This window comes from Giraffa tippelskirchi, chromosome 5, assembly GCF_054371585.1.
Source record: "Giraffa tippelskirchi isolate mGirTip1 chromosome 5, T2T-mGirTip1v1.2.pri, whole genome shotgun sequence".
Taxonomy (NCBI): Eukaryota; Metazoa; Chordata; class Mammalia; order Artiodactyla; family Giraffidae; genus Giraffa; species Giraffa tippelskirchi.
In genome coordinates this window covers 18,277,883-18,303,532 of record NC_137279.1, presented here as the reverse complement: position 1 = coordinate 18,303,532, position 25,650 = coordinate 18,277,883, and the positions used below count along the sequence as shown (strand labels likewise).

At 35.8% G+C, this 25,650-nt stretch overlaps 1 protein-coding gene across 7 annotated transcripts in view; it reads left to right on the top strand.

Moving 5' to 3' along the window:
• Positions 1-25,650, top strand: part of XPR1 (xenotropic and polytropic retrovirus receptor 1) — a 201,520-nt gene that overhangs the window by 139,237 nt on the left and 36,633 nt on the right. For 6 of the 7 annotated variants that reach the window (XR_014052377.1, XM_081485833.1, XM_081485831.1 and 3 more), the window contains 4 exons: positions 1,077-1,267; positions 1,479-1,658; positions 10,196-10,367; positions 11,780-11,974. Coding sequence is in view for 6 of the 7 variants with exons in the window: in XM_081485833.1 (XP_081341959.1) it covers positions 1,077-1,267; positions 1,479-1,658; positions 10,196-10,367; positions 11,780-11,974 (738 nt within the window). In the remaining variant the exon portion in view is untranslated. The remainder of the gene's footprint in view (positions 1-1,076; positions 1,268-1,478; positions 1,659-10,195; positions 10,368-11,779; positions 11,975-25,650) is intronic. The other variant, XM_081485837.1, reaches the window with a different exon arrangement.

Here is a 25,650-nt window from a genome sequence, read left to right as displayed (position 1 = left end):
ATAAGTTTGGGGGAAGTGAGTTGGAGATGAGATTGTGAGGAACTTGAATAGTGAGGCTCACATGTTTGAACATTATAATTATTAGAGAGCTGTAGGATAGTAGTGATACTGAACATTTGTATGGACATATGGACAGTTGAATGCAGTAATTTAAGAGTTTGGGCTTTGGAGCAAAACTGAGTTAAAATCTTGGCACTGCCCTATACTAGCTTGGTAACTCTGCTACTGCTGCTAAGTCTCTTAAGTTGTGTCCGACTCTGTGCAACCCCATAGATGGCAGCCCACCAGGCTCCCCCGTCCCTGGGATTCTCCAGGCAAGAACACTGGAGTGGGTTGCCATTTCTTTCTCCAGTGCATGAAAGTGAAAAGTGAAAGTGAAGTCGCTCAGTCGTGTCTGACTCTTCACGACCCCCTGGACTGCAGCCCACCAGGCCCCTCCCTCCATAGGATTTTCCAGGCAAGAGTACTGGAGTGGGGTACCATTGCCTTCTCCGTGGTAACGCTGAGCAAATTATTTAACTTCTCTGTGCTGTAGTTTCCTTGTCAATCAAATGGAGATAATAGTTTTTAACTCACAGAGCCATTGTGAAGATTAGATAAATTGTTATATGTAAAGGTACAGTCCTTAGCATGTAGTAAATAAACATTCTATAAATATTGTTGTCATTTATATGACATTTCAACTTTCAGATTGCTTTCATGTATACTGTTTCTTATAATTTTCATAGTAACTCTGAGGTAGACATTACTATATCCAGCTCAATGATGGCCAAATGAAAGCCAAGGAAGTTTTGTCATGCCAGAAATTCTCGGCTGAGCTGATGGTTCTAAGCTATTTCACCATGGACAAGTAGGCTGAAAGTCAAATTTTCCAGAAAATTATTCTGGTAGAATTTTGCAGAGTGCAGTGAAGAAAAGAACCTTGAAGCAAGTTTATCAGGCTCTTGAAATAACCTAGGATCGCATTTTGAGTATTAAAAATTCCTCTGCCAGGGCTATATCATTGAGAAGAGAAAAGACAGTTAAAGGACATGTTGCAGATTTTCTGACTAACCAGTTAATTGATATTCTTTCAGCTATATTTAAACTTGAAACAGATAGAAATATATGGCCCTTGATAAGAATCTATCGGGGTGGCTTTCTTCTGATTGAATTCCTTTTTCTACTGGGCATCAACACGTATGGTTGGAGACAGGCTGGAGTGAATCATGTGCTCATCTTTGAACTTAATCCAAGAAGCAATTTGTCTCATCAGCATCTCTTTGAGGTAATCAAACCAGATATAATATCCTATGAATACAGTTTTCATTAGCTATGTGGCTGGTTTAGTGGATACTAAACTCTATTTTCTATTTGAAGAGGACTGTTAATGTAATAATTAAACCATTTTTCTTATCTTTGTTTTGTTAAAGATTTTCTATGTAATGGTAAAAATAAAAATAATTTTCTTTGTTTTTGTCTTTCCCATCCTTTATCAGATTGCTGGATTCCTTGGGATATTGTGGTGCCTGAGCCTTCTGGCTTGCTTCTTTGCTCCAATTAGTGTCATCCCCACATATGTGTACCCACTTGCCCTTTATGGATTTATGGTTTTCTTTCTCATCAACCCCACCAAAACTTTCTATTATAAATCCCGGTTTTGGCTGCTTAAACTGCTGGTAAGTCCAGAAATTTTGTATCACTTGTAGAGTGATATATTGGTCATTGGCTTTCTCCAGAATGAAAACAAAACTCCTGTATTACCCAACTTCAGAAGTCATGTTCACATTGTAGTTTAAATGAGTGGTACCCCAGCTCTAGGAGCAAAGAACGCAGTGTAACTGGTACACCTGATGTTGTGCATTGTGCAGTACAGTGGCCCCAAGGAAAGCACTCATGCATTTTTTTTTCCTCCATAATGGAATAGAGTGTTGAGATATTACAGTGATTTTGGAAAGTGGTAATAATTCATAATTAATTACTTTACAGATTATTTAATCAACTGTGATAACATGTAGTACTTTGTTTCCTTTTTTTTAAGTGGTTAAACTATTATATACCTGTTAAATTACCATAAGTAGTCAAATATTTTTATTTTTGTGAAGTATTGGGTCTCTAAAAGCAGTAGGATTATCTTGTTAGATCTCCAAGTTTAGTTTGAGAAATTAATTTTTTAAATTCCATTTTACTTATTTCTTAATCTCAAAATCAAGCAGTCTTAGCATTAGGATATGAAATTTCCTGCAAAAATGATAGCTTTATTATACATTTTGGGATATTGTAAACATTGCTCTGGGAAGGAACTCCTGCTTACTCTCAAATTTAACCAACTCTGTTTGAAAATCAGTTGAGAATGTTTTAATATAATTATTTCATAGATTATAAAATACAACTAACAGAGTGAAAATTAGTAATTGACCAGTTTCCAAAAACTTTCAAAATTCCCATAATTACTACCTCACTTTTTTTTTTAACTTTGTGAAGTAATACTGCCTTGAAAACTATAATTTTTATTTCTTTTTCCTTTTGTATGCCCCTTAGGGTTAGCAGAATTTTTGTTGTTGTGCTTAGCAATATACTCTTTACATATAGCATTAACTAAATTTTTTAAATCTAAAGATATAAAATATGACCTTTCTCTTAAAAAAAATAGTAAGCACTAAACAAATTAAAAGCAACCTATGTTCCAATATAAGTAAGTATTTATAGCAATATGGAAAAGAAAATGGCCCAGTTTATTTGTATTTATTTGAAATTAAGAGTCTCTCTCTTTTCCACAAACTTGACTGAATATAAATAACTAAATAGCAAATCATTCCCTTTAAGTATAGCACCATTGGGCCTAATTTTAAGTTTGTATTCTGAGTATGGAATTCAGCTGTTGAGGTGTGTAATAAGTCATATCATCACCTTTAATGTGTTTTGTCATCATCTACAAAAACATGCTTTTTCGAGGACTTTTTTTTTTAAGACAAAAATTTGGACCATTTTTTTTTCTCTTTTGAAATTTGTACTAAAAATAAATCATTTCCAGTTACTACAACAATATTAGATTACCTTTCTTATTTTGAGGTTGTCATTTTATTTCTGGATTTTGTGTTATTTTCATAAAATGTAATATTCTTCTGGTTACAAGGAAATAACTTCAAAATTATAAACACCTATTTTTCCTTCCTAAATTATTGTGAAATCTCTATAAAGTTATTTCGGATGAGATTTGGAAGACTTAGAAAACTCAGGTGTTAATATGATTGCATCATTACAATAACAAAATAGTACAGTTGTGTACATTATGTGCTAAGTGAGCATTTCCCCAGTGCATCCTTCTTTGTTTAAATAGGAAGCTGCTATGATTCATGCATGACCAGTTATTCTTATTAACAGAATGATTCCCCATTGAGTAGATATTTATCTGTACATCTGTTGTGTGTTAATAAATGAGAACTTGTTGATGGAATAGGTTGGCAGTAATATTAGAAGAAGAAATAAGAGAATAGTAAAATATACTGTCAGAAGCAGTGACATACAGAAAGAAGCATTGTGGTTTGTTGTATTTGTAATAATTGTAAATAGTAAAAAATATTTCTAGGTTATTTTAATATTAATTGACCTAAGCCATGCCGTGTGGGGCCGCCCAAGACGGATGGGTCATGGTGGAGAGGTCTGACAGAATGTGGTCCACTAGAGAAGGGCATGGCAAACCACTTCAGTATTCTTGCCTTGAGAACCCCATGAACAGTATGAAAAGGCGAAAAGATAGGACACTGAAAGATGAACTCCCCAGGTCGGTAGGTGCCCGTTATGCTACTGGAGATCAGTGGAGAAATAACTCCAGAAAGAATGATGGGATGGAGCCAAAGCAAAAACGATACCCAGCTGTGGATGTGACTGGTGATAGAAGCAAAGTCTGATGCTGTAAAGAGCAATATTGCATAGGAACCTGGAATGTTAGGTCCATGAATCAAGGCAAATTGGAAGTGGTCAAACAGGAGATGGCAAGAGTGAACGTCAACATTCTAGGAATCAGCGAACTAAGATGGACTGGAATGGGTGAATTTAACTCAGATGACCATTATATCTACTACTGTGGGTAGGAATCCCTTAGAAGAAATGGAGTAGCCATCATGGTCAACAAAAGAGTCTGAAATGCAGTACTTGGATGCAATCTCAAAAATGACAGAATGATCTCTGTTCGTTTCCAAGGCAAACCATTCAATATCACAGTAATCCAAGTCTATGCCCCGACCAGTAACACTGAAGAAGCTGAAGTTGAACAGTTCTATGAAGACCTACAAGACCTTTTAGAACTAACACCCAGAAAAGATGTCCTTTTCATTATAGGGGACTGGAATGCAAAAGTAGGAAGTCAGGAAACACCGGGCGTAACAGGCAAATTTGGCCTTGGAGTACAGAATGAAGCAGGGCAAAGGCTAATAGAGTTTTGCCAAGAGAACGCACTGGTCCTAGCAAACACCCTCTTCCAACAAAACAAGAGAAGACTCTACACATGGACATCACCAGATGGTCAACATCGAAATCAGATTGATTATATTCTTTGCAGCCAAAGATGGAGAAGCTCTATACAGTCAGCAAAAACAAGACCAGGAGCAGACTGTGGCTCAGATCATGAACTCCTTACTGCCAAATTCAGACTTAAACTGAAGAAAGTAGGGAAAACCACTAGACCATTCAGGTATGACCTAAATCAAATCCCTTATGATTATAGAGTGGAAGTGAGAAATAGATTTAAGGGACTAGATCTGATAGACAGAGTGCCTGATGAACTATGGACAGAGGTCTGTGACATTGTACAGGAGACAGGGATCAAGACCATCCCCTTGAAAAAGAAATGCAAAAAAGCAAAATGGCTGTCTGAGGAGGCCTTACAAATAGCTGGGAAAAGAACAGAAGCGAAAAGCAAAGGAGAAAAGGAAAGATATTCTCATCTGAATGCGGAGTTCCAAAGAATAGGAAGGAGAGATAGAAGCCTTCCTCAGCGATCAGTGCAAAGAAATAGAGGGAAACAACAGATTGGGAAAGACTAGAGATCTCTTCAAGAAAATTAGAGATACCAAGGGAACATTTCATGCAAAGATGGGCTCGATAAAGGACAGAAATGATATGGACCTAACAGAAGCAGAAGATATTAAGAAGAGGTGGCAAGAATACACAGAAGAACTGTACAAAAAAGATCTTCATGACCCAGATAATAACAATGGTGTGATCACTCACCTAGAGCCAGACATCCTGGAATGTGAAGTCCAGTGGGCCTTAGAAAGCATCACTACGAACAAAGCTAGTGGAGGTGACGGAATTCCAGTTGAGCTATTTCAAATCCTGAAAGATGATTCTGTGAAAGTGCTGCACTCGATATGCCAGCAAATCTGGAAAACTCAGCAGTGGCCACAGGACTGGAAAAGGTCAGTTTTCATTCCAATCCCAAAGAAAGGCAATGCCAAAGAATGCTCAAACTACCGCACAATTGCACTTATCTCACATGCTAGTAAAGTAATGCTCAAAATTCTCCAAGCCAGGCTTCAGCAATACGTGAACCATGAACTTCCAGATGTTCAAGCTGGTTTTAGAAAAGGCAGAGGAACCAGAGATCAAATTGCCAACATCCGCTGGATCATCAAAAGAGCAAGAGAGTTCCAGAAAAACATCTATTTCTGCTTTATTGACTATGCCAAAGCCTTTGACTGTGTGGATCACAATAAACTGGAAAATTCTGAAAGAGATGGGAATATCAGACCATCTGATCTGTCTCTTGAGTAACCTATATGCAGGTCAGGAAGCAACAGTTAGAACCGGACATGGAACAACAGACTGGTTCCAAATAGGAAAAGGAGCACGTCAAGGCTGTATATTGTCACCCTGCTTATTTAACTTATATGCAGAGTACGTCATGAGAAACGCTGGGCTGGATGAAGCACAAGCTGGAATCAAGATTGCCGGGAGAAATATCAATAACCTCAGATATGCAGATGACACCACCCTTATGGCAGAAAGTGAAGAAGAACTAAAGAGCCTCTTGATGAAGGTGAAAGAGGAGAGTGAAAAAGTTGGCTTAAAAAGCTCAACGTTCAGAAAACTAAGATCATGGCATCTGGTCCCATCACTTCATGGGAAATAGATGGGGAAACAGTGGAAACAGTGTCAGACTTTATTTTTTTGGGCTCTAAGATCACTGCTGATGGTGATTGCAGCCATGAAATTAAAAGACGCTTACTCCTTGGAAGGAAGGTTATGACCAACCTAGATAGCATATTTAAAAGCAGAAACATTACTTTGCCAACAAAGGTCCGTCTAGTCAAGGCTATGGTTTTTCCAGTGGTCATGTATGGACATGAGAGTTGGACGATGAAGAAAGCTGAATGCCAAAGAATTGATGCTTTTGAACTGTGGTATTGGAGAAGACTCTTGAGAGTCCCTTGGACTGCAAGGAGATCCAACCAGTCCATCCTAAAGGAGATCAGTCCTCGGTGTTCATTGGAAGGACTGATGTTGAAGCTGAAACTCCAATACTTTGGCCACCTCATGGGAAGAGTTGACTCATTGGAAAAGACCCTAATGCTGGGAAGGATTGGGGACAGGAGGAGAAGGGGACGACAGAGGATGAGATGGTTGGATGGCATCCCTAACTCGATGGACATAGGTTTGGGTAAACTCCAAGAGTTGGTGATGGACAGGGAGGCCTGGCGTGCTATGATTCATGGGGTCGCAAAGAGTCGGACACGACTGAGCGACTGAACTGAACTGACATTGACTTATTTTTAATTCAAATCTCACTGAGAAAATTATCCTTAGATTTATTTCTAGTGAATTATCAAGGATGTTTCTAATACAGTTATGTTTCCCTGATACAGCTGTTTTGAAAGCTTCATCCTAAAATAAATTATATTTCCCTTTCCTGTTTTTTTCTTTAATTTTTTATGGAAGAAGAACATGTCACCTGGCCATAGTGGTAGGCACTAGGCACCATTTATATTCATATTTTAATTTGAATTGATATGTTATTCCTCTCCCCAATAGAACAAAATTTTTAAGAAATTGATTTGTTTTGATATTAGTATTATGTGTCAAACTAATACAGTTTCTTTACATTCATTAGTTCATATATCCTCTATCCAGATCTGTATTTGTCCTCATTGTAATCCAATTAAGAAGCATAAAAAAATGCCTCAGATTTTCTAAACAAAAATATCAACTTATTCTTATAGAAGTCTGCATTAAGTTTTTAAATTAGAGTATTTTCCTATATTATTTTGGAATTGGTTTTTCTAATATTTTCTTTAGTTGTATAATAAAATACACATATCTCTGGTATAAGTACAGAAATGTTCTCATTTAATAATGCATTGTCTGGCATTTTTATGTGTATCAATTATTTTGTGTGTGTTAGTCGCCCAGTCCTGTCCAACTCTTTGCGACCCCATGGGCTGTCGCCCGTCAGGTTCCTCTGTCCATGGGATTCTCCAGGTGGGAATACTGGAGTGGGTTGCCATTCCTTCCTCATCAATTATTTTATTCCTTTTAATAAACCATGAGATTGGAACTACTATTAATCCACATTTTATAATGAGAAAACCTAAGTTCAAAGAACTTAAATAAGGTCATGCAGCCAGGATGTGATGGAGATGGGATTAAGCTCAGGCATTCTGGCTCCATAACCTGTGTTTTTAAAGACTACCATTTAACAGACCTGGTAGTCATTTTATGTAAGATGTTTAACTTTGATTAGTAGATCAACTAATGGAATCTTAAAATCAGATTTGAAAGAATGTGATTATCTATAAGTAGAAATTAAGACTTCATCTCCTTAACTATTTGTCTACATTAATTCAAAGATGATGAGAACATATATTCTTTGTAGTGACTTATTAGTGGCCTTTTTGTGTATGTGGGTAAAACATCCGATATCCAGATTGTTTCTAGCTTTCTTAATACTGTTTCTCAGTTATTTTAATTAAAATCAAAGCAAAGTAGAACTTGAAAGACCTTAGCCAGAATAAGAAAGGAAGGAGAATTCTCACTTAAAAGGGAGAATTCAGATAAATCTAAGATGAGTTTGACCATGTGTTAGGGCCTGACTTATCAGGGAATTAAGTATGTTCTGTTTATTTTCATCTTCATCTCTGCTCACTACACCTCTGAACAAACTACTTGCTCACTTCTTTTTAAATATTTCCAGGATATTTCGTTTGCTTACCTGTAATAGCAGTTACTACATGGTGCTGTCAGTATTTCTTTTGGTGTTTATTTGCCCAAAGGGATTGTGGGTGGTACAGGCCATGTTTTATTTATTCAGTACTTTCACAATGCCTGACATGTAATAAATACTTAATGAATCTTTGTTAAATGCATGAATGACTATGATTAAGTTCATTGGTTCCTTATACAAACATTGACCACTCCCTCCTTTCTTTATTTTTTCATCTTCTCTCTTCTGTAAATTTTCCCTTCCTCCCAGTTTCTATTTTATGTTACTCCTTTCCTTTTCTAGTCCATCCCTCTGTTTCTTTGTTTATGACTAGAGACTGAGTTAGACTTCCTGATCCTTTGCTGTTATATCATAACTTGTTCTCTTGTTTCTCTCTCTTGGAATCCTTTAAATCCATTCTATACCTAGAGTTTCTTAAAATATTATACAAACTGGTGCCAGAACCTCTTTGTGCATAAATGATTAACATATCAATCCCTAACACCTCCTACCCCACCCTACCTGCAAAAAAAAAAAAAAAAAGTTTGCTGTATCTGGAGCTTATGGTTGCAGATGATAATATCTTTTCTGGCTTACTGAAAGAGTAAGCAAGTGATCAAAAGATTGAACCATGGACTCAAAATATGTCAGCTCCAGAAAGTAATGTTTTAAAGTGTATATTGTGTCCTGCATACCCCTGCTCTAATTTTTAAAGCTCGAGGATAGCTGTTGCCCAGGATTGATTTGTAACAAAACCGTTTATTGTTTCCCTGAAATAATCAAAGAAATTATTTAGAGAAAGGATAGAAAGAACCAGCCAAGTCTGAGAGAAGAGGGCCATAGTCTCCCAGGCTAGATATGTCTATTAAATACCTTGATGGCAGGGGAGCTATAGACTCATTTTCTCGAAACAGTTGCTTAGAATTCCTTGTTTAGGAGTTCATTTTCACCTGTGTGAGACAGAAAGTGTCTAACAGGGTAAGAAGGAAAGCTGCCTTCATCCCATCTTCACTTCACTCAAGGCCTTTCAAGGCAAGTTGGTACTGTTTGAGCTTCTTTCTGGTGATAGGTGTCTTAACTCCTCCCTCTGCGATGCCAGGATTTTCCTTTGCAGTGGTAAACAGGCTTCCACAAAACAGGGTTAGAAGGCATTATCTTCTGTAAAATGGGGGTATGGATAACACCTAGCACATAGAATTTGTTATAGTTAATGGATTATAAGAAATGCATCATGAGAAAAATACGCAGCATGGAATAGTGTTCAAGACATATAACCTGAATTTATTTATCATTGTTTTCATAATAGTGGGATGTGGGCTGATTTTTGTGACATAATTTTAAGACAGATATGATCATTGCCATGGCATTAGCGAAATGAAAGTGACTTTGGTTAGGGAATAAGACATACTTCAGCCAAGGTACTGGAGAAGGAAATGGCAACCCACTCCAGTACTCTTGCCTGGAGAATCCCAGGGACGGGGGAGCCTGGTGGGCTGCCATCTATGGGGTTGCACAAGAGCCGGACACGACTGAAGTGACTTAGCAGCAGCCGCAGCAGCCAAGGTACTATCTTTCCCTTCCTACCTTTTGTAGGCAAAGAAGAGCTTTGTTTTCAGTTAGCTAAGATGGGAGAATATTCCAGAAATAATCATAGCACATGGGTCTCCAGCAAATTTATCTTAGACCTTAATGGTAAATGTCCTCTCAGTGCATTTCTGCCATTCTCTCTGCTTTCAACTTCAGCTCTTCCCACCTCTGCTTTCTGTTTTTTGACTCTTGCTCTTTCTGCCTTCCTCCCGCCCCACCCTTTTAATTTCTTTCTTAGTGATCTATTCAATTCATTTTTTTCATTACTAATTTTGAACCTAGCTATTGTTGCCAGGTCCCTGTGTTTGTGATTGGTTCATTGGTTTCCATTTTATCAACTAAGTCATGCTGCAGAGTCAGACACAAATTAGATAAATTTAATATGACTTTTCTTGTTTCTTTGTTTTCTGATTTTTTTCTTTCTCCTAGTTTCGAGTATTTACAGCCCCCTTCCATAAGGTGGGCTTTGCTGATTTCTGGCTGGCCGATCAGCTGAACAGCCTGTCAGTGATACTGATGGACCTGGAATATATGATCTGCTTCTACAGTTTTGAGCTCAAATGGGATGAAAGTGAGGGCCTGTTGCCAAATGATTCAGAAGGTAGGATATGAATGTGCATCCACACTACTGAACTGCCAGTGTAAACCAAGAAATATTGGGAATGATAACTGAGAAATTTAAGCTCATGCAATAATATTACAAACTTAATTAAATGTACTTGGCACTGTTTTAGCATATCTTTATCTGATATAATTTGGCTCTTAAATTATATATTATAATTTTAGCCACTCATTTGCCAGGAGATTTACAACTTACATTTAAAGAATTCTAAAACTAAAAAACTTCTAGTACATTGATAATTATATCACAGATGCTCTAGTGTCAACAATTGCCATCACAGTATTGCTTTATGATGATCAAAAATACTGATTATTTAGAAATTAGATCAAGTGCTTTGAGCAAGTCATTAGAGACTGTTTTTTAGTTCTTATTGGAGACCTTGTTTTTCTTTTGGGTCTTTTTGTCACTCTTAACTGTAGCTTATGCCAGGTATTCTAGTTATTAGGGAATTTTGCCTTAATGATGAAGACCAAATTTAGATAGACTCGGTATAACATCTGACTAATGAAAGTTAATGATGCCAGCGCCAACACAGATTTTCATTAACTTCCAGCAAATCACAACTCTGTTGTATATTGAGCCACTATGATACATTTCCAGAATTTGAAGAAAATTGATTTACCAACTCTGTTCTTCTCATTTTAAAAATGTAAACTCTGCTCTTTGTTTTTTTGTTGTTGTTGCTGTTGTTGTTTGTTTTGTTTGTTTTAAAGAACAAGAGTGTGAACAACCTATAATGGATATGTTGTAGTGGTTTGGAGTTCATAAAACTGACTGTCATCAACAGTGATATTTGTAGGTTTTCCAGATGTTTCAGGTTGCAGAGCTCACTTTTTTTCCTCTTTGATTAGTGTACTCAACTTCTAATTGTCTTATAGTTTTACTACACTCCTCCAGAGAAGGAGTGTAGTAAAACTATACAAAGCTGATTACAAAGGGGCCTTCCCAGGTGGCTCCAACAGTAAAGAATCCGCTTGCCAATGCAGGAGACCTGAGTTCAATCCCTGGGCTGGGAAGATCCTCTGGAGAAGGGAATGGCAACCCACTCCAGTATTCTTGCCTGAAGAATCCCATGGACAGAGGAGCTTGGCGGGCTACAGTCTGTGTGGTCACAAAGAGTCAGACATGACTGAGCACGTACACAAAGGCATAGATTACAAAACTGTAGATCTGTGTCGGCAGATTTTTATAAGTTCCCACTGTGTACTTCACCTTCTCTCCTCGGCTTACCGATCACTAAAAAGTTTAATATAATAGTTGCAAAGAAAAAAATGATTTTGAAAAGCAGGTTCCTTGCTCTTAAAGACTTCTTAATGGTTACAGTATATGGCTAAATGATGTGAACAATTTTTTTTTTAATTTTAAACTTTTCTTCTTTGAAATCTTCACAGAACCAGAAATTTGCCACAAATATTCATATGGTGTGCGGGCTATTGTTCAGTGCATTCCTGCTTGGCTTCGCTTTATCCAGTGCCTGCGCCGATACCGAGACACAAAAAGAGCCTTTCCTCATTTAGTTAATGCTGGGAAATACTCCACAACTTTCTTCACGGTGACGTTTGCAGCCCTTTACAGCACTCACAAAGGTATTCAATGGTTGTGAAAAGATTTTTCAAAATCCAGATTTTCAGCAGTTGAATCTGTTTCTTAATCTGTTTACCTTTCCATTTGTCATGCTTTTTTTCCCCATTGAATTTCCAGTCCCCTCAGTTATAGTAGTTTGTCCTTGAACACAATTTTAGCCTCATTCCAGTATTTACTAACAAGTACCATTGAAGAATCAAAGTCATACAGAATAGGAAGGATTGTGATAATGTTTGAAATCCTGAATTATGTTTATTTAATGGGTTCAATCCAAGACACTTTGGGTTTTCATTTGGTTTTTTAGACTTCTTATTCATTAATGAGGTTGGGAAATGCTAGGTGAAAAAGATTCCCTCTGGCAGTCATGTATATTTTTAATCGTTTCCCTTCACCAAGTAGTAACGTTTGTTTCCAGCCTATTTAACTGCAAATTGAGTTCTCTGATCTCTCTAGTTTCTTATCTCCATGGCAACTAGTTATTACTTGAGACTGTGCTTCTGTTGGGAGGAGAAAAAGGCTTTTAGGTTCTGAGCCACATGCAGTCGCTCCTTTTGAATTTTTAACCTTCTTCTAAAACTGTCAATCAAAGATCTTACTTGCTTTTACTAAAATGCCTTCCTTCTTTGTTTAAATCATTGTCGGCCTACACCTTAGAAGCTGCACTCTCATCTAAAGAAATGTTACTGGTTGAAATTATTACAGTTATTTTTAAATAGCTTAATAAAATTTTTTCTGGTGATTTTTAATTGAGATGCTGTATTTAGGAGCCTTACCTAGAGCTCCAAAAGTGCTGCTGTGTGGTCCGATGGTCTTGAAAGATTAGGGTGGATTTTTTTTTTTTTTGAAAAGCTTGAGATTTGGTCCAATAGAACACCTTATTGATATTTCCACTTTTTGCAGTAGATTCTGTGGTTGCAGTAATATTGGTAATGTAGCCAATAATTTTACCACTAAGGAGGCACTCTTGTTAAATGATATAATTTAATTAAATACTTCAGTGAAGGAATTGCATTCTAAAGCTTCTTTAAGTTTTTTCTTTCATAACTCCTCTCTCATGTGTGCTTACTGTCTGGCGAGCTCCTCAGACTCTCCATTGTACATGCTTGTTGGCCTGGGATACTTAACATTGTCTACTCAAATTGTGTATTTTAGCCTTTCTGCAGGTCTCTTCCTTCAAGGATTACTCCTCTAAATTTCCAGCCATTGCATCAACCCTGACTGTGTCCTGTACGCAGTAAGACTGATATTTCTGTTACTGGAGCAGAAGGGGTATTGGGAGCACCCTTAGGCAAAAAGCCACAAACTCAAAATTCTTACTCTTTATTGCCTTTGTCTTTCCAAAGTAGTCTCAGGCTTTTTGCCTGCTTTTGGTGGCTTCCCAGTACATTCTAATAGTTATTCTTTTTATTTACTTGATTTAACAATATTGTATTAGTTTCAGGTGTATATTGTAGTGGTTCAGTATTTTTATACAAAGTGGTCATAATAAGTCCAGTTACTGTCTATCACCATATAAAGTTACTACAATATTACTGACTATATTCCCTATGCTGTACATTAGATCCTTGTGACTTACTTATTTTATAACTGGAAGTTTATACCTCTTAGTCTATTTGTTCTTTTTTGTTTTGTTTTTTTAGGTTCCACTTATAAGTGAAATCACACAATATTTACCTTTCTGTATCTGACTTATTTCACTTAGCATAATACCCTCTACGACCATTCATGTTATGAGAAATGGCAAGATTTCATTCTTGTTTATGACTGAATAATATTCTGTTCTGCACATATACCACATCTTTATCCATTCATCTGTTGATGGATGCTGAGATTGTTTTCATAGCTTGACTATTACTAATGAGGCAGTGGACACAGTGGTGCATATGTATTTTCAAATTAGTGCTTTTGTTTTCCTCAAAAAAATTCCCAGAAGTTAACTTGCTGGGTTGTATGGTAGTCCTATTTTTAATTTTTTAAGGAACTTCCATACTATTTTCCATAGTGGCTGTACCAATTTAAATTTCCACTCATAGTACACCAAGGATTCCCTTTTCTCCACATCCTCACCAACACTTGCTATTTGTTGTCTTTTTGGTAATAGTCATTCTGACAAATGTGATAAATCATTGTAGTTTTGAGTTGCATTTCCATGATGATTAGTGATGTTGAACGTCTTTTCTTATGCCTGATGTCCATCTGGATGTCTTCTTTGGAAAAATATCTGTTCAGGACCTCTACCCATTTTTTAAATATGTGTGTTTTTCTGGATGGTGAGGTGTATGAGTTATTTATATATTTTGTATATTAACCCCTTATCTCACATGCTTAGTCTCTCAGTCATGTCTGACTCTTTGCGACCCCATAGACTATAACCCACCAGGCTCCTCTGTTAATGGGGATTTACTAATTATTACCTGTGCTGTGCTGTGCTTAGTTGCTCAGTTGTGTCTGTCTCTTTGCAACCCGCCAGACTCCTCTGTCCATGGGGATTCTCCAGTCAAGAATACTGGAGTGGATTGCCATGGCCTCTCCAGGGGGTCTTCCCAACCCAGGTATCGAACCCAGGTCTCCTGCATTTCAGGTGGATTCTTTACCAGCTGAGCTACCGGGGAAGCCCTAATTCAGAATTAAAACTAAAAAGTGCGGTATTTACACAGGGGTATACATAAGTATGTTAATTTCAGTCAAAACTTCTTGTTGTTGTTGTGCATCAACTTATTGTGCTTTGCAGGTGTGTTTTATTGGGGCTTCCCTGGTGGCTGAGATGGTAAAGAATCGGCCTGCAATGCAGGAGACGTGAGTTCAATCCATGGGTCAGGAAGATTCCCTGGAAAAGGAAATGGCTACCCACTCCAGTATTCTTGCCTGGAGAATTCCATGGACAGAGGAGCCTGGACGGCTGCAGTTCATGGGGTTGCAACTGAGCAACTAACACTTTTACTTTCACTGCCTTGAGCTGGTTTATATGTGTCTTCCTTTATGGAAATCTTTTTAAAAGATACACTTATGATCACCTTGCATGTGTATGGTGGGGGTATTGTACCAGGTATCGATTATGAATGTGTTTGGTCTTTTGTTCAAGTAACAGCTGTTTACTGACTGAATTTGATTCATGTGCCCACAGACAGATTTTTAAACACACAAGCATTTTTTAGAGAGAGTATTGGTTGTATAGCGTAACCATATCCCTTAAATTAAAAAAAAACAGTACAGAACACTTTTTATAGTTGCTATTAAAAAAAAATTATAGTTGCTACATATTAAATATTTTTATCACTAATTTTTCTTTTTACCTAAAAGACAATTCAGAGTAACCCTTGACAGAAAATTTGACTTTTAAATGGTGATCAGAAGTAGAATCTGATTTCTCTTGTTTCCTTGGACAGTATTCCAAGAGAAAAGATATCAGAAAACATAGACTTTAGAAATGATCATTGAGCTAAAAGAACAGATTCTTTCTTGTATGGTTAATGACATAGATCTTTTTCTATTAAATGTGTATGTATTATTGCAAAGGACACATTTTCTGAACGGGGAAGTGTAGAAAATGGTGAGGTAACCTTGTTCAGACTCAGGAATCGGAGTCCTTTCAGCGAACTAGCCTACATGAGTTACCATAGTAACAGCATTATTGGGGGCGTTTTCAAGATTGTTCCAAAGGTTATGTCCTGTGCTGCATGGTTTGTAAAAATGGACGCACAAGAATTAACTCTATACTTAAAACCATTTTTTTCAAGTGAGAGAAGTAAGTATGATAATACTGCAGCTAGCCCTCCCTTGTAGTAAGAAGGAAACACACTTTAAATATTTCAATCTGTTTTATTTTCCATTACTGATTTTAGAAATGCTCAAAGCCAATCTTATTTTAAGAATCCACTTTTCATTACAAGCCTAAATTAGAAGCCATTCCTACAAGTTTTCTTGTTGGAATTGTGAGTGGAGGAGACATGAAAGTGTTGTAAATGGTTTTTTTGTGTGTTCTTGAGGTTTCTTGGCCTTGGCTAGAAAAAGCCAGTGGGAGGTACAATAATGGGAAAAACCATTATGTTGTTATTTCTAATCCATTGATGCAGCTAGAATACTTCATTGGATTTTCTGTTTTTCATTTACAGTTTCTAACATTCTAAAATATTTATAAATTCTTAGTAGATTTTGGTCTTTGCTGTTCTCTGAATACATAGAGGGATAAAAAAAAGTTCTTTTAAAAATATTTCATATTTTACTTTAGACATTTTTGTTAGCATTTGTTAGCATTTATTATAAGACATTTTAAAATACTTGGGAAAGAGATATTCTCTACGCACTTAAAAGCTGAATTCATTTGTATTTCTTTGCTCCGTTGTTTTCCAGTGCCCAGATTTTTTATATCTTGTAGATCTCGTTGTCTTTAACATTCTGTAAGGGGTGCTGTGGCCCCTAATGAGGATTCCTCAGCAGTAGTTCAGTGCCTTCAGTGCAAATAGTCATTTCATTGTTTTGGGTGAGCACACATAGTCCCGAAGTGCTTCCTCTCTCCGGGTATGGCCTGTTGGTTACCCTGTTTCTACCCTGAATAATAGACTTCTATGCCAGAATTTCCAAATTTTAGTCTTGTTACATTATAATAGAAACACTGTGTGTGTTTTTTTTTAATCTCCTGGGAAACTTTTATTTCATTAACTTTTTAAAGACATAAACTTTTTAAAAACTTTTATTCATTTGAATAAATGCTTTCATTTTGGACTTAATGTTGAAAGTAGCTCAAATCTTTAACCCTTTTGAAATTGGATACATTTTGCTGTAATTTTTCTAGCCTAACTAATAATGCAGACAAGAGACAGATTATTTTAGAATTCACCATTTGTCGGCATTGGCTTAAATCTTGCTGGATGCTATAAATCAAATATGAGATATTGTTTGTTTCTGATTATTAAATTGACTTTAACAGTATTTCTTGAGTAACTTTCATCTACTTGGCATTGTGCTGATTTTAAATGGTTTTATAAATATTACACTACAATCTCTTTTTACCTTAAGTTGTTTTTAAAATATTAATTATAGATTTGAATAGATTATATTTTTGTATCATCTTTGTCGTTTAAAAGAAAAAGCTTTTTAGAAAAACACTTATACCTTGATGCCATTTTTGTTGTCTTTTCTCTAATTACTTTTTGTTTTCTTAATTGGTCTTTTAACTGATAGATGTAATTTGGTAGCACTTCTGTGTAAATTGTGTTGCTTTTGAAACACTCATGCACAAAAATTTAAAGTTTAAAATCAATCTCTGTTATTGTTTAGATACTAGTGGAGGATCTGTGATGCTTAAAAGAGAGGTCAAAATTATTTATGAATTCAGTTTATGGAGCAGTTTGTCTAATTAAAAGAAATTTAAAGACAATTACTTGCAAATAAAATTTTTAATTTTAATTTATAGATTATTTATGTTATATATAATTTTATATGAGACTATTATTAGTGAAAAGTATAAACATCGAGAAAAGTTACTGTTCTTAGGTATTTTCAGCAGAAAGAAAAGGAAAAAGTGAGGAGCCAAACGAGTTACAAGGCTTCAGTTCCTGCTTGGTATATATTACTCTAGGGAATATAAGTAGTAGATTATATGTGATCTCTTTCTTTCAGAGTTTCATAGTATAATACCGTAAGTGTGCTAATCAGATATTGCTGCATGTTAAACCACCCCAAACTTCAGCAACTTAAAACAGCAATAATTTATTCTTTATGTATGTGTAGATATTTATTCTCCTTTTTATCTGTAGGTCAGCTGGGAATTGTTGTAACTAGATTGGACTCAGCTGGATTGCATGACTTCGCACCACCATTTTCATTGGGTTTTTGGTGCTTCCCTGAAGGTTGGGTTTGAGTTGGCTATATGTTTGTTCATTTTGGGGGCCCAGCCAAAGGGACAACAATTATCCAAGGAAAAGCTCTTCAAGTGGTACGAACAGAAACCTTCCATTGCACAAACACATTTTAAGTCTTTGCTTTCCTCACATCTGCTAGCCTCCCATTGGCCAAAGCAAGTCGTATAGCTGAGCTTAAAGGAGTCTGCCCATCCTGAACAGCCAAAGCAAATTATTAAATGCAGCATCAATGAGTAAGAGTCACAGAAGAAGGGAGTGGAAATTTTTAATCTGTAATCTAATCACCACAAAACAGAAATCAATTTTAACTGACTTTTTTTAATTGGAAAGGATATAAACATAATTTTTCAGAATAAATAAACATAATTAATAAACATGAAAAATCCCCTACTTCACTAATAGCAGAAGAAATGCTAATTGAAATCATATTTAATCAAAGAAGTGATGATGCCCTTTTCTGGCAAGTATGTAGAGAGATGGACACTCATTCTGTTGATTGAATGTAAACTGGTAAGCAATTTGGTAATCCTGTCAAGAGTATTAAAATCATTCATACCTTTTGACCTAGTAAGTCCCTTTCCATAACTTTTTCCTAAGGAAGTGATTATAGAAATGGGTGAATATGAATGTATGTTCACAGCATTGTATAGTAAAAAATGAAAGTAGTCTAAGAAATGTCCAGCAGTAGGAGAATAATTTAATTATAGTGAGTTTATATGGTGACTTGTCAAAGTGACCCACAGCACTTGAAAATGAATAATGATATTATTTAAAGATAAAACTATTGAGTATTTCTATGCACTAATATCCTTTTAAGCAATTTTAAGCATTTAACATGTGTTGACTTATTTAATCTTCATAGCAACATTTTGAGGCGTTAGAATCAGAGCTGAACGGTAACGTGGCAAAAGCAAATTTTATTCAGGAACTGTTACAGTAGAGGAAAAGAGATCTCAATACAGAACTGGGTTCAATTCTGAATATAGAATGGACAAGTGGGGATTTATAGCCAAGGAGCAGTATGGTGGTCACTGAGTGGTAATTGCTAAAGGGAAACATCAAAGGTAAGGGAGGATTCTGGCTAAACTGACTGGATAGGATTTTTACTGAAATTAGACCAGGGTGATCAGATGCCAAGGGTAGAGGATGAGGAATTTGATGAGATATTTGATCGGATATTGAGGGTAAAGGATTCTCTCTGAACTGACTTAGCAAGATTCTTGCTACAACTGGGAGATGCATGCTTGACAAGGATGGACACCAAGTTTTAGGTCTAGAGAACTTAGAGGAGCCTGACTAGAGTTATATCAAGAAGAGTCTTTGTCCATCCATCACTTACGCTGTGTGCTACCGACCAATCCTGGAATAATGTGGGAGGGAATTACCTGCAGATGTGAATACCTGGGGGCAAGGACATTGGATGCCATTTTAGAGAATGGCCACCACCCTTTGGGTCTCACCATTATTATTCTCCGTTATTCATTTGCTGTGGAAATACACATGTACTAAGTGGCACTTTCAGAAAACAGAGAGAAACTGTTGAGTCCTCAGTCTTCAAGATAGATTTCTAAAACTCGGGGGGTTTTGCCTTCCAATAACCCACTCTACCCAAGATTCATATGACAACCAACAGAAATCCTCTGGTTATTTTAAGAAGGAAGGTTTATTTCAAGGATGTTGGGTAGCTTACAGAATCCCCAACAGACAGTGATACCACAGCTTGTACGCACAACATTACTGATCCTGGCTGGACACCTGTGTTACCTCTAGAACTGCAACTTCAAGTATCTCTAGCATGACAGTGTGGCTGCTTCTCTTTGCCTGAATAAATTATGTGTGTACCAAAGAAAAAAACAGGAGAGTCTTTGATAGAAGTAATCACTTGATCGTCATTTTTAGGTGAAGAAATTGAAAACAGGTTAAGGACTTGCCAGAGTCTTGCAGTTATGAAATGAAAGAACCTAGGTTATGAATCTGAATACAAACAATATAGCTCCAAAGTCAAGTAGCAAGTAGGTGACAAAGTTAGAATTCACACCCAGGTCTTGTGATTATTTATACTCCACTCAAAACTCCCTTCTAATGTTATAGAATGACCTGAGCACATCTTGCAAGTAAAATGTTAAACTCGTGGTAAACATAGGAAGATCAGATAGGGTAGTGTGCTGCCCCTATGCCAGTGCCAAATAAATTTGTGTTTGGGAAATCACAGAGGTACATTGAGGGAGAGTAATTTAAACTGTACTTTTACATGGATAGGCCACATCAAAAGGCCTCTTTGTGATCCTTTTGTACTAATGGCCACATTCATGGAAAACCAGAGACATTGCCAGGAACTGGCTATATCATATTAACAGTCATACGCTTTTATTAGTAAGAGCATTGTGGAGTCAGCCCAACTATATAAATAATTTCTCTCTGCCAGAAAAGTGAAAGTCATTCTTGAATTTAAGAACTAACATATTAATGTTCTTTCAAGTGATGGGAGAATGGTTTGACATGAACAGTTTGCTTAGAGTTTTATTTTTTGTTAGGGTCCTGAAATTCACTTTCAAAAAATACTGGAGATAATTAAGTATTTGTTAAAGCTGCTGGGCAAAATCCTTAATACGTATTGTTGATAAGCATTCCAGGATGCTTCCTAGAATGTAGCAAGCAAAATATAGAAAGAAAGACCAGTGACTAATACTCGGTTTCATTGGTAGTTTTGTTTTTTTTTAATTTTTTGGCCATGTTATGCAGCATGTGGGATCTTAATTCCCTGACCAGGGATTGAACCTGTGCCCTCTGCTTAGCAAGTGCAGGCTCCTAACCACTAGACCACCAGGGAAATCCCTCTTTGGTGGTATTTTGAATGAAGTATAAGATTTGGTTTTAATTGAAATGTTTAGAGTGAAAGAATTTTTCCTTATATTAAAAGTGTTATTTTCTTCACATATTAAAATAGTGCTTCTGCTTAATAGGAGGGAAAATAAAGCATCTACCTACTGCTTAAATATCACATTGATGTGTTGTGTTTCTTTGTTCCTCATGTGGGATTCTCAGGGCTCTCTGTAAATACTTTGGTGTTTGCCTCTGAATAATAATACCCTGGAGCATCTCTGTTTTTTTAATTGATTTTTTTAAGAGTATATTTCTTTAAAAGCAGAATTGTACTACTTGCAGCTATTTTAATCTCACCAGGAAGTCTACTCAAAAGAAATGAACATCTACCAAAGTAGAATATTGAGGTTTATATAACATTTCATAACTGGTATAGAAAAGAGCAGAGCACTGAAGAAGGACAAACTGAAAGTCCAGGATCTATTGTATAATCTTCTTCCTCCTTCTCAGTTATGAATATATGACCAACTTTATTTCCTTCCTCAACTGAAACAAATTTGATATTTGAAACCAGTGTTTAAAATTTACCCTTCATTTAACCTTCTACTGCAGAAAGTGGAATGTCCTCACCTTAGAAAACCAAATCCCTCTCTCTGCTCAATTTAATCAAATCCTCTGCCAGGAAGAATTTTAAAAGCATCATCTTAATGAAAAGCACTCTTTCATGTTGAGAGAAACAACATGGGCTTTGGAGTTACCATGACTAAGATAATTTAGGAATATTTTACTGAAGACTGAGGAAGAAAAGCCACGAGATTGATCATCTAGATAGATGCCAAAGACATTCACTAATTAAAAATATACATAAGGATCCATCTTAAATACAGCATGTGCGCGCGCACACACACACACACACACACACACACAGAATCTGTCAATCAACATCCCAGACCAGCAGTTAGAATCATGACTTAAAGGTGAAATATTCAAGAGATTCTCATTGAAGTCTTGACTAACATGAGGATATCTGCAGGAATCACTATTATTTAACATTCTTCTGATTATAATTATTATATAAGAAAATGAAAAGAAAGTAGGAATATTAAAACTTTTAACTGATGAATAAAATAACATTTATGAGTAATATGGTTGTCCAGTGCTCTCACATTGTCCTTTCATGAATTTTTTATTGTAAGTGTATGATTCTTTTATAAACAGGAAAGTAGTTATTTTCATTAAAAAAATTAAGAGAGTTGCCCTAGACTATCTAAGACAGGATCCTTCAGCTCTTTATATTCTACTGTTCTCATGGAGCTATTTGCCATTATGTAGTATCTTGGCATAGATTATTTTATTTTGAACCTGATATTAACCCTGAGAGAAAGTAGTTGTTATTATTTTAACATATCAGCAAGATTAAATGGCTTGCCCTGGGTCACATGGCAGTAAGTAGCAAAACCATAATTCTCAGCTTCTGAATCCATTCCCTTTTTTACTCTAAAAAAGTTATTTCCAACAAGGTAGCATGATGTAATGCTGGGATTCTAAAACTTTGGTATATGTGTGACTCACCATGGGTTATTACTTAAAAATGCATAATATTGGGCCCACCTATAGTCTGATTCACTAAGATTAGGTTGATGATCCAGAAATTTACATTTTTAACCTGTACCTCATGGTACTTCTATTAAAGGTGATTCATTGACCACACTTAAGTAAACATTAGTAGACTTTAAAGAAAGTAGTAAGCAAATATGGAAACAACTTGGTTTGCATACTGCTTCCTCTCACGGTACTATTTGTAAGGTCTTAGGTAGTCAAGCGGTGAATAGTGGAGAAGCAGTAGAATGTACTGAATGAGAGTATAGGCTTTGGATCAAATGCACCTTGGGCATGTTACCTGATACCCAAGTTCCCACTTCATAAGAAAGCTTTAAGAGTATGTGTTAATAAGTTCCTTAGTGAGGAATGGGAGAGCAAGGGCAGAGACAGACTGGAAGTGTTAACTCTTAATGGAAGCCTCAGCACAAATACAAGAAAAAAAAACGAAGTACCGAGGGTTCTTTATTGACCAAAAGATTTTGTTTCCCTATCAACTTTCTTTTTTTTTGGCTTAAAGTCATTAGAGATAGAGATTACTCAAACTTTTTATTTTTAACTAAATCTCAAAGTGAATTGTGTCTTGCCCGGTGGCTCACTCGGTAAAGAGTCTACCTGCAATGCAGCAGACCCAGGTTCAATCCCTGGGTTGGGAGGATCCCCTGGATAAGGAAATGGCAACCCACTCTAGTATTCTTGCCTGGAGAATTCTGTGGACAGAAGAGCCTGGTGGGCTACCATCCATGGGGTCATAAAGAGTCGGACACAACTGAGTGACTAACACTTTCACTTTTCACTTTCAAAATGAATTGATACTGTAATTGATGAGATATTCTGGATTAAATATTTGAATAGATATTTCAGAAGTACTGGTAAAGTTTGGGATAATACAGGTTTTACTCATTTTTAGTACCCAGTTTGAAAGAAAAGGCATCAAATGAAGGTTTTTATAAAAAGGCATCACAGTCTTGGACTCTGAGATTGAGTTATTTCAGATGGCTCTTTTAGATATGATATGTTATACAAGTTTAGAGTATTGGCAGGTTGTGTGGAAAATGGTGGGAGAGATTTTAGCATTCCATCTCTCTGTGCATACCTCCTGTTATATATACTCTCACCTCCTTCTTAGATCTATTAATTAATCATAATGTATAATATTGTCATTTTGCTAACATATCTATATTTTGTTTTTATATTTTTACTCAACTCTTATTACTGTGTACTACTGATACTGTGACTACTTAAATCTTATATAATCTTGTTTCCAGTTTTAGTTGTCTATAATTTTAGCTTGTGTTTGTTGCTTAATTTTTTTCAGTTTAAGAAAAAGGTTCCTACCCATATGAATGTAGTACCTGAAGATTTTTTACAGCTTTATAAAGTAAGAACTTGAGAGAGTGTCAAAAACTTTTGAGATCCTTATATTGTAGAGTAATTATGGTCAGTATGAAGTGACTTAGCAGCAGCAGCAGCATTCCATTTAGTTCAAGAAATGAAACTGTTTCTCTCTGCAGGAGAAAAGATGAAAACATAATTTTATACATTCTAGAATTATTATTACTTTGTTATATTACTAAAGGAGTGAGAAAAGGCAGAACTCAATCTTTAATAAAATCACTGAAGAGATCATTTTGTTATGGAAGAGTCAGTAAATAAGGATCTATACAGATGATAAATTGCATATAAGTACAATTTAATAATTGAATTTCTTTTTTCATTACATCTGTCACATCTATTTTATTCAGAAAACATTTATAAAACACCTATTGTATGTCCGGCTGTACTGGATGCCTGGCATGCATAGATGAACATAACATATCTTTTTTTTACTAATTCTTTAAAATTGAAGTATAGTTGATATACAGTGTTCCAAGTATACAGCATTGGATAATCCCAGTGTACATTCCTTGGGATTATCCACATAGGTAATAATGTCAGCTGCAGTAAGAGACAGTTTGATTTCTTTCTTTTCAATCTCTATGCTTTTTGCTTCTTTTCATCTTTCCCCCCCTTATTGCATAGACTTGAACTTCCAATACTGTTGAGTAAGAATGGTAAGAGCAGATATCCTTGCCATGTTTCTAATCTTAGGGGAAAGCATTTAGTTTGTTACCATTAAGTACAATAAATAAAATTTCCTCAGCTAATGCTGTAGGGTTTTTGTTGAGGAAGCTTTATCAAGGTGAGGAAGTTCCTCTCTATTCCTATTTTTTGTGAGATTTTTTTATCATGAATAGGTGTTGGATTTTTTTTCAAATGCTTTGCCTAGATCTTTTGATATGATCCTGTCATTTTTCTTCTAAGTTTTAACCAATTAAAATGGTGAATTATATTGTTAATTTTTGAATATTGAAACAGCATAGCATCTCTGGAATAAACCCTACTTGGTCATGGTGTATAATTTTTCTTACATGTTGCTAAATTCTATTTGCTAATATCTTGTTAAGAATTTTTGTATCTGTGTTCACAAGAGATATTGGTCTGTATTTTTCTGCTTGTGTGCTGTCTTTGATTTGGGCATAGGTGTAAAACTAATTTCACAAAATAAATTAAGAGGTTTTGTTTCTTCTTCTAATTTGTGGAAGGTTTCTTCTTTAATAGTTTGGTAGAATTTTCCAGTGAAACCATCTGGACCTGGAGTTGTATATTGGGGCAGTTTTTAAATTAGAAATTCAGTTTCTTTGTTTTTTAAAGAATTTGGTCCATGTCATCAAAGTTGTTGAAATTTGTGGGGGTAGAGTTAAATATAATATTCCCTTATCCTTTTGATGTCTTCATAGTTGGTAATGATAATCCCCTGTTTTATTTCTGATGTTGATAATTTGTGTCTACTCTCATCTTTTCAAGGAATCAGCTTTTTCATTGATTATTTTCTATTTTCCTTGTCAATTTCATTGATTTCTGTGTTTATTATTTCCTTCCTTCTACTTGCTTTGGATTTATTTTGCTTTTCTTTTTCTAGGTTCTTGAGGTGGGTTCTTAGATTATTGATTTGTTCCTGTTTCTATTTTCTAATGTATGCAGTAGTATGTATAATTATATGTATGGTGCTATGCATTTTCCCCTCAGCACTGCTTTAGCCACATGCCCCAAATTTTGATATATTTTCATTTAGTTCAGTATATTCTTTAAATATCCCTTGAGACTTTGTCTTTGATCCATGAATTATTTAGTAGTGTGTTGCTTAGTTTCCAAGTATTTAAATTTCTTTTTTTTACTATTGACTTTTGTGGCAGATCTTGCTATATATGTTCATTGGGCACTTGAAAAGAATCTCTGTTCTGCTGTTGTAGGGTGGAATGTTTATTAGATCCTATTAACAAATGCTATTGAGTTCTGTATCCTTGCTTATTTTCTGTCTACTTGTTCTGTTAGTTGTTGACGAGGAGAGTTGA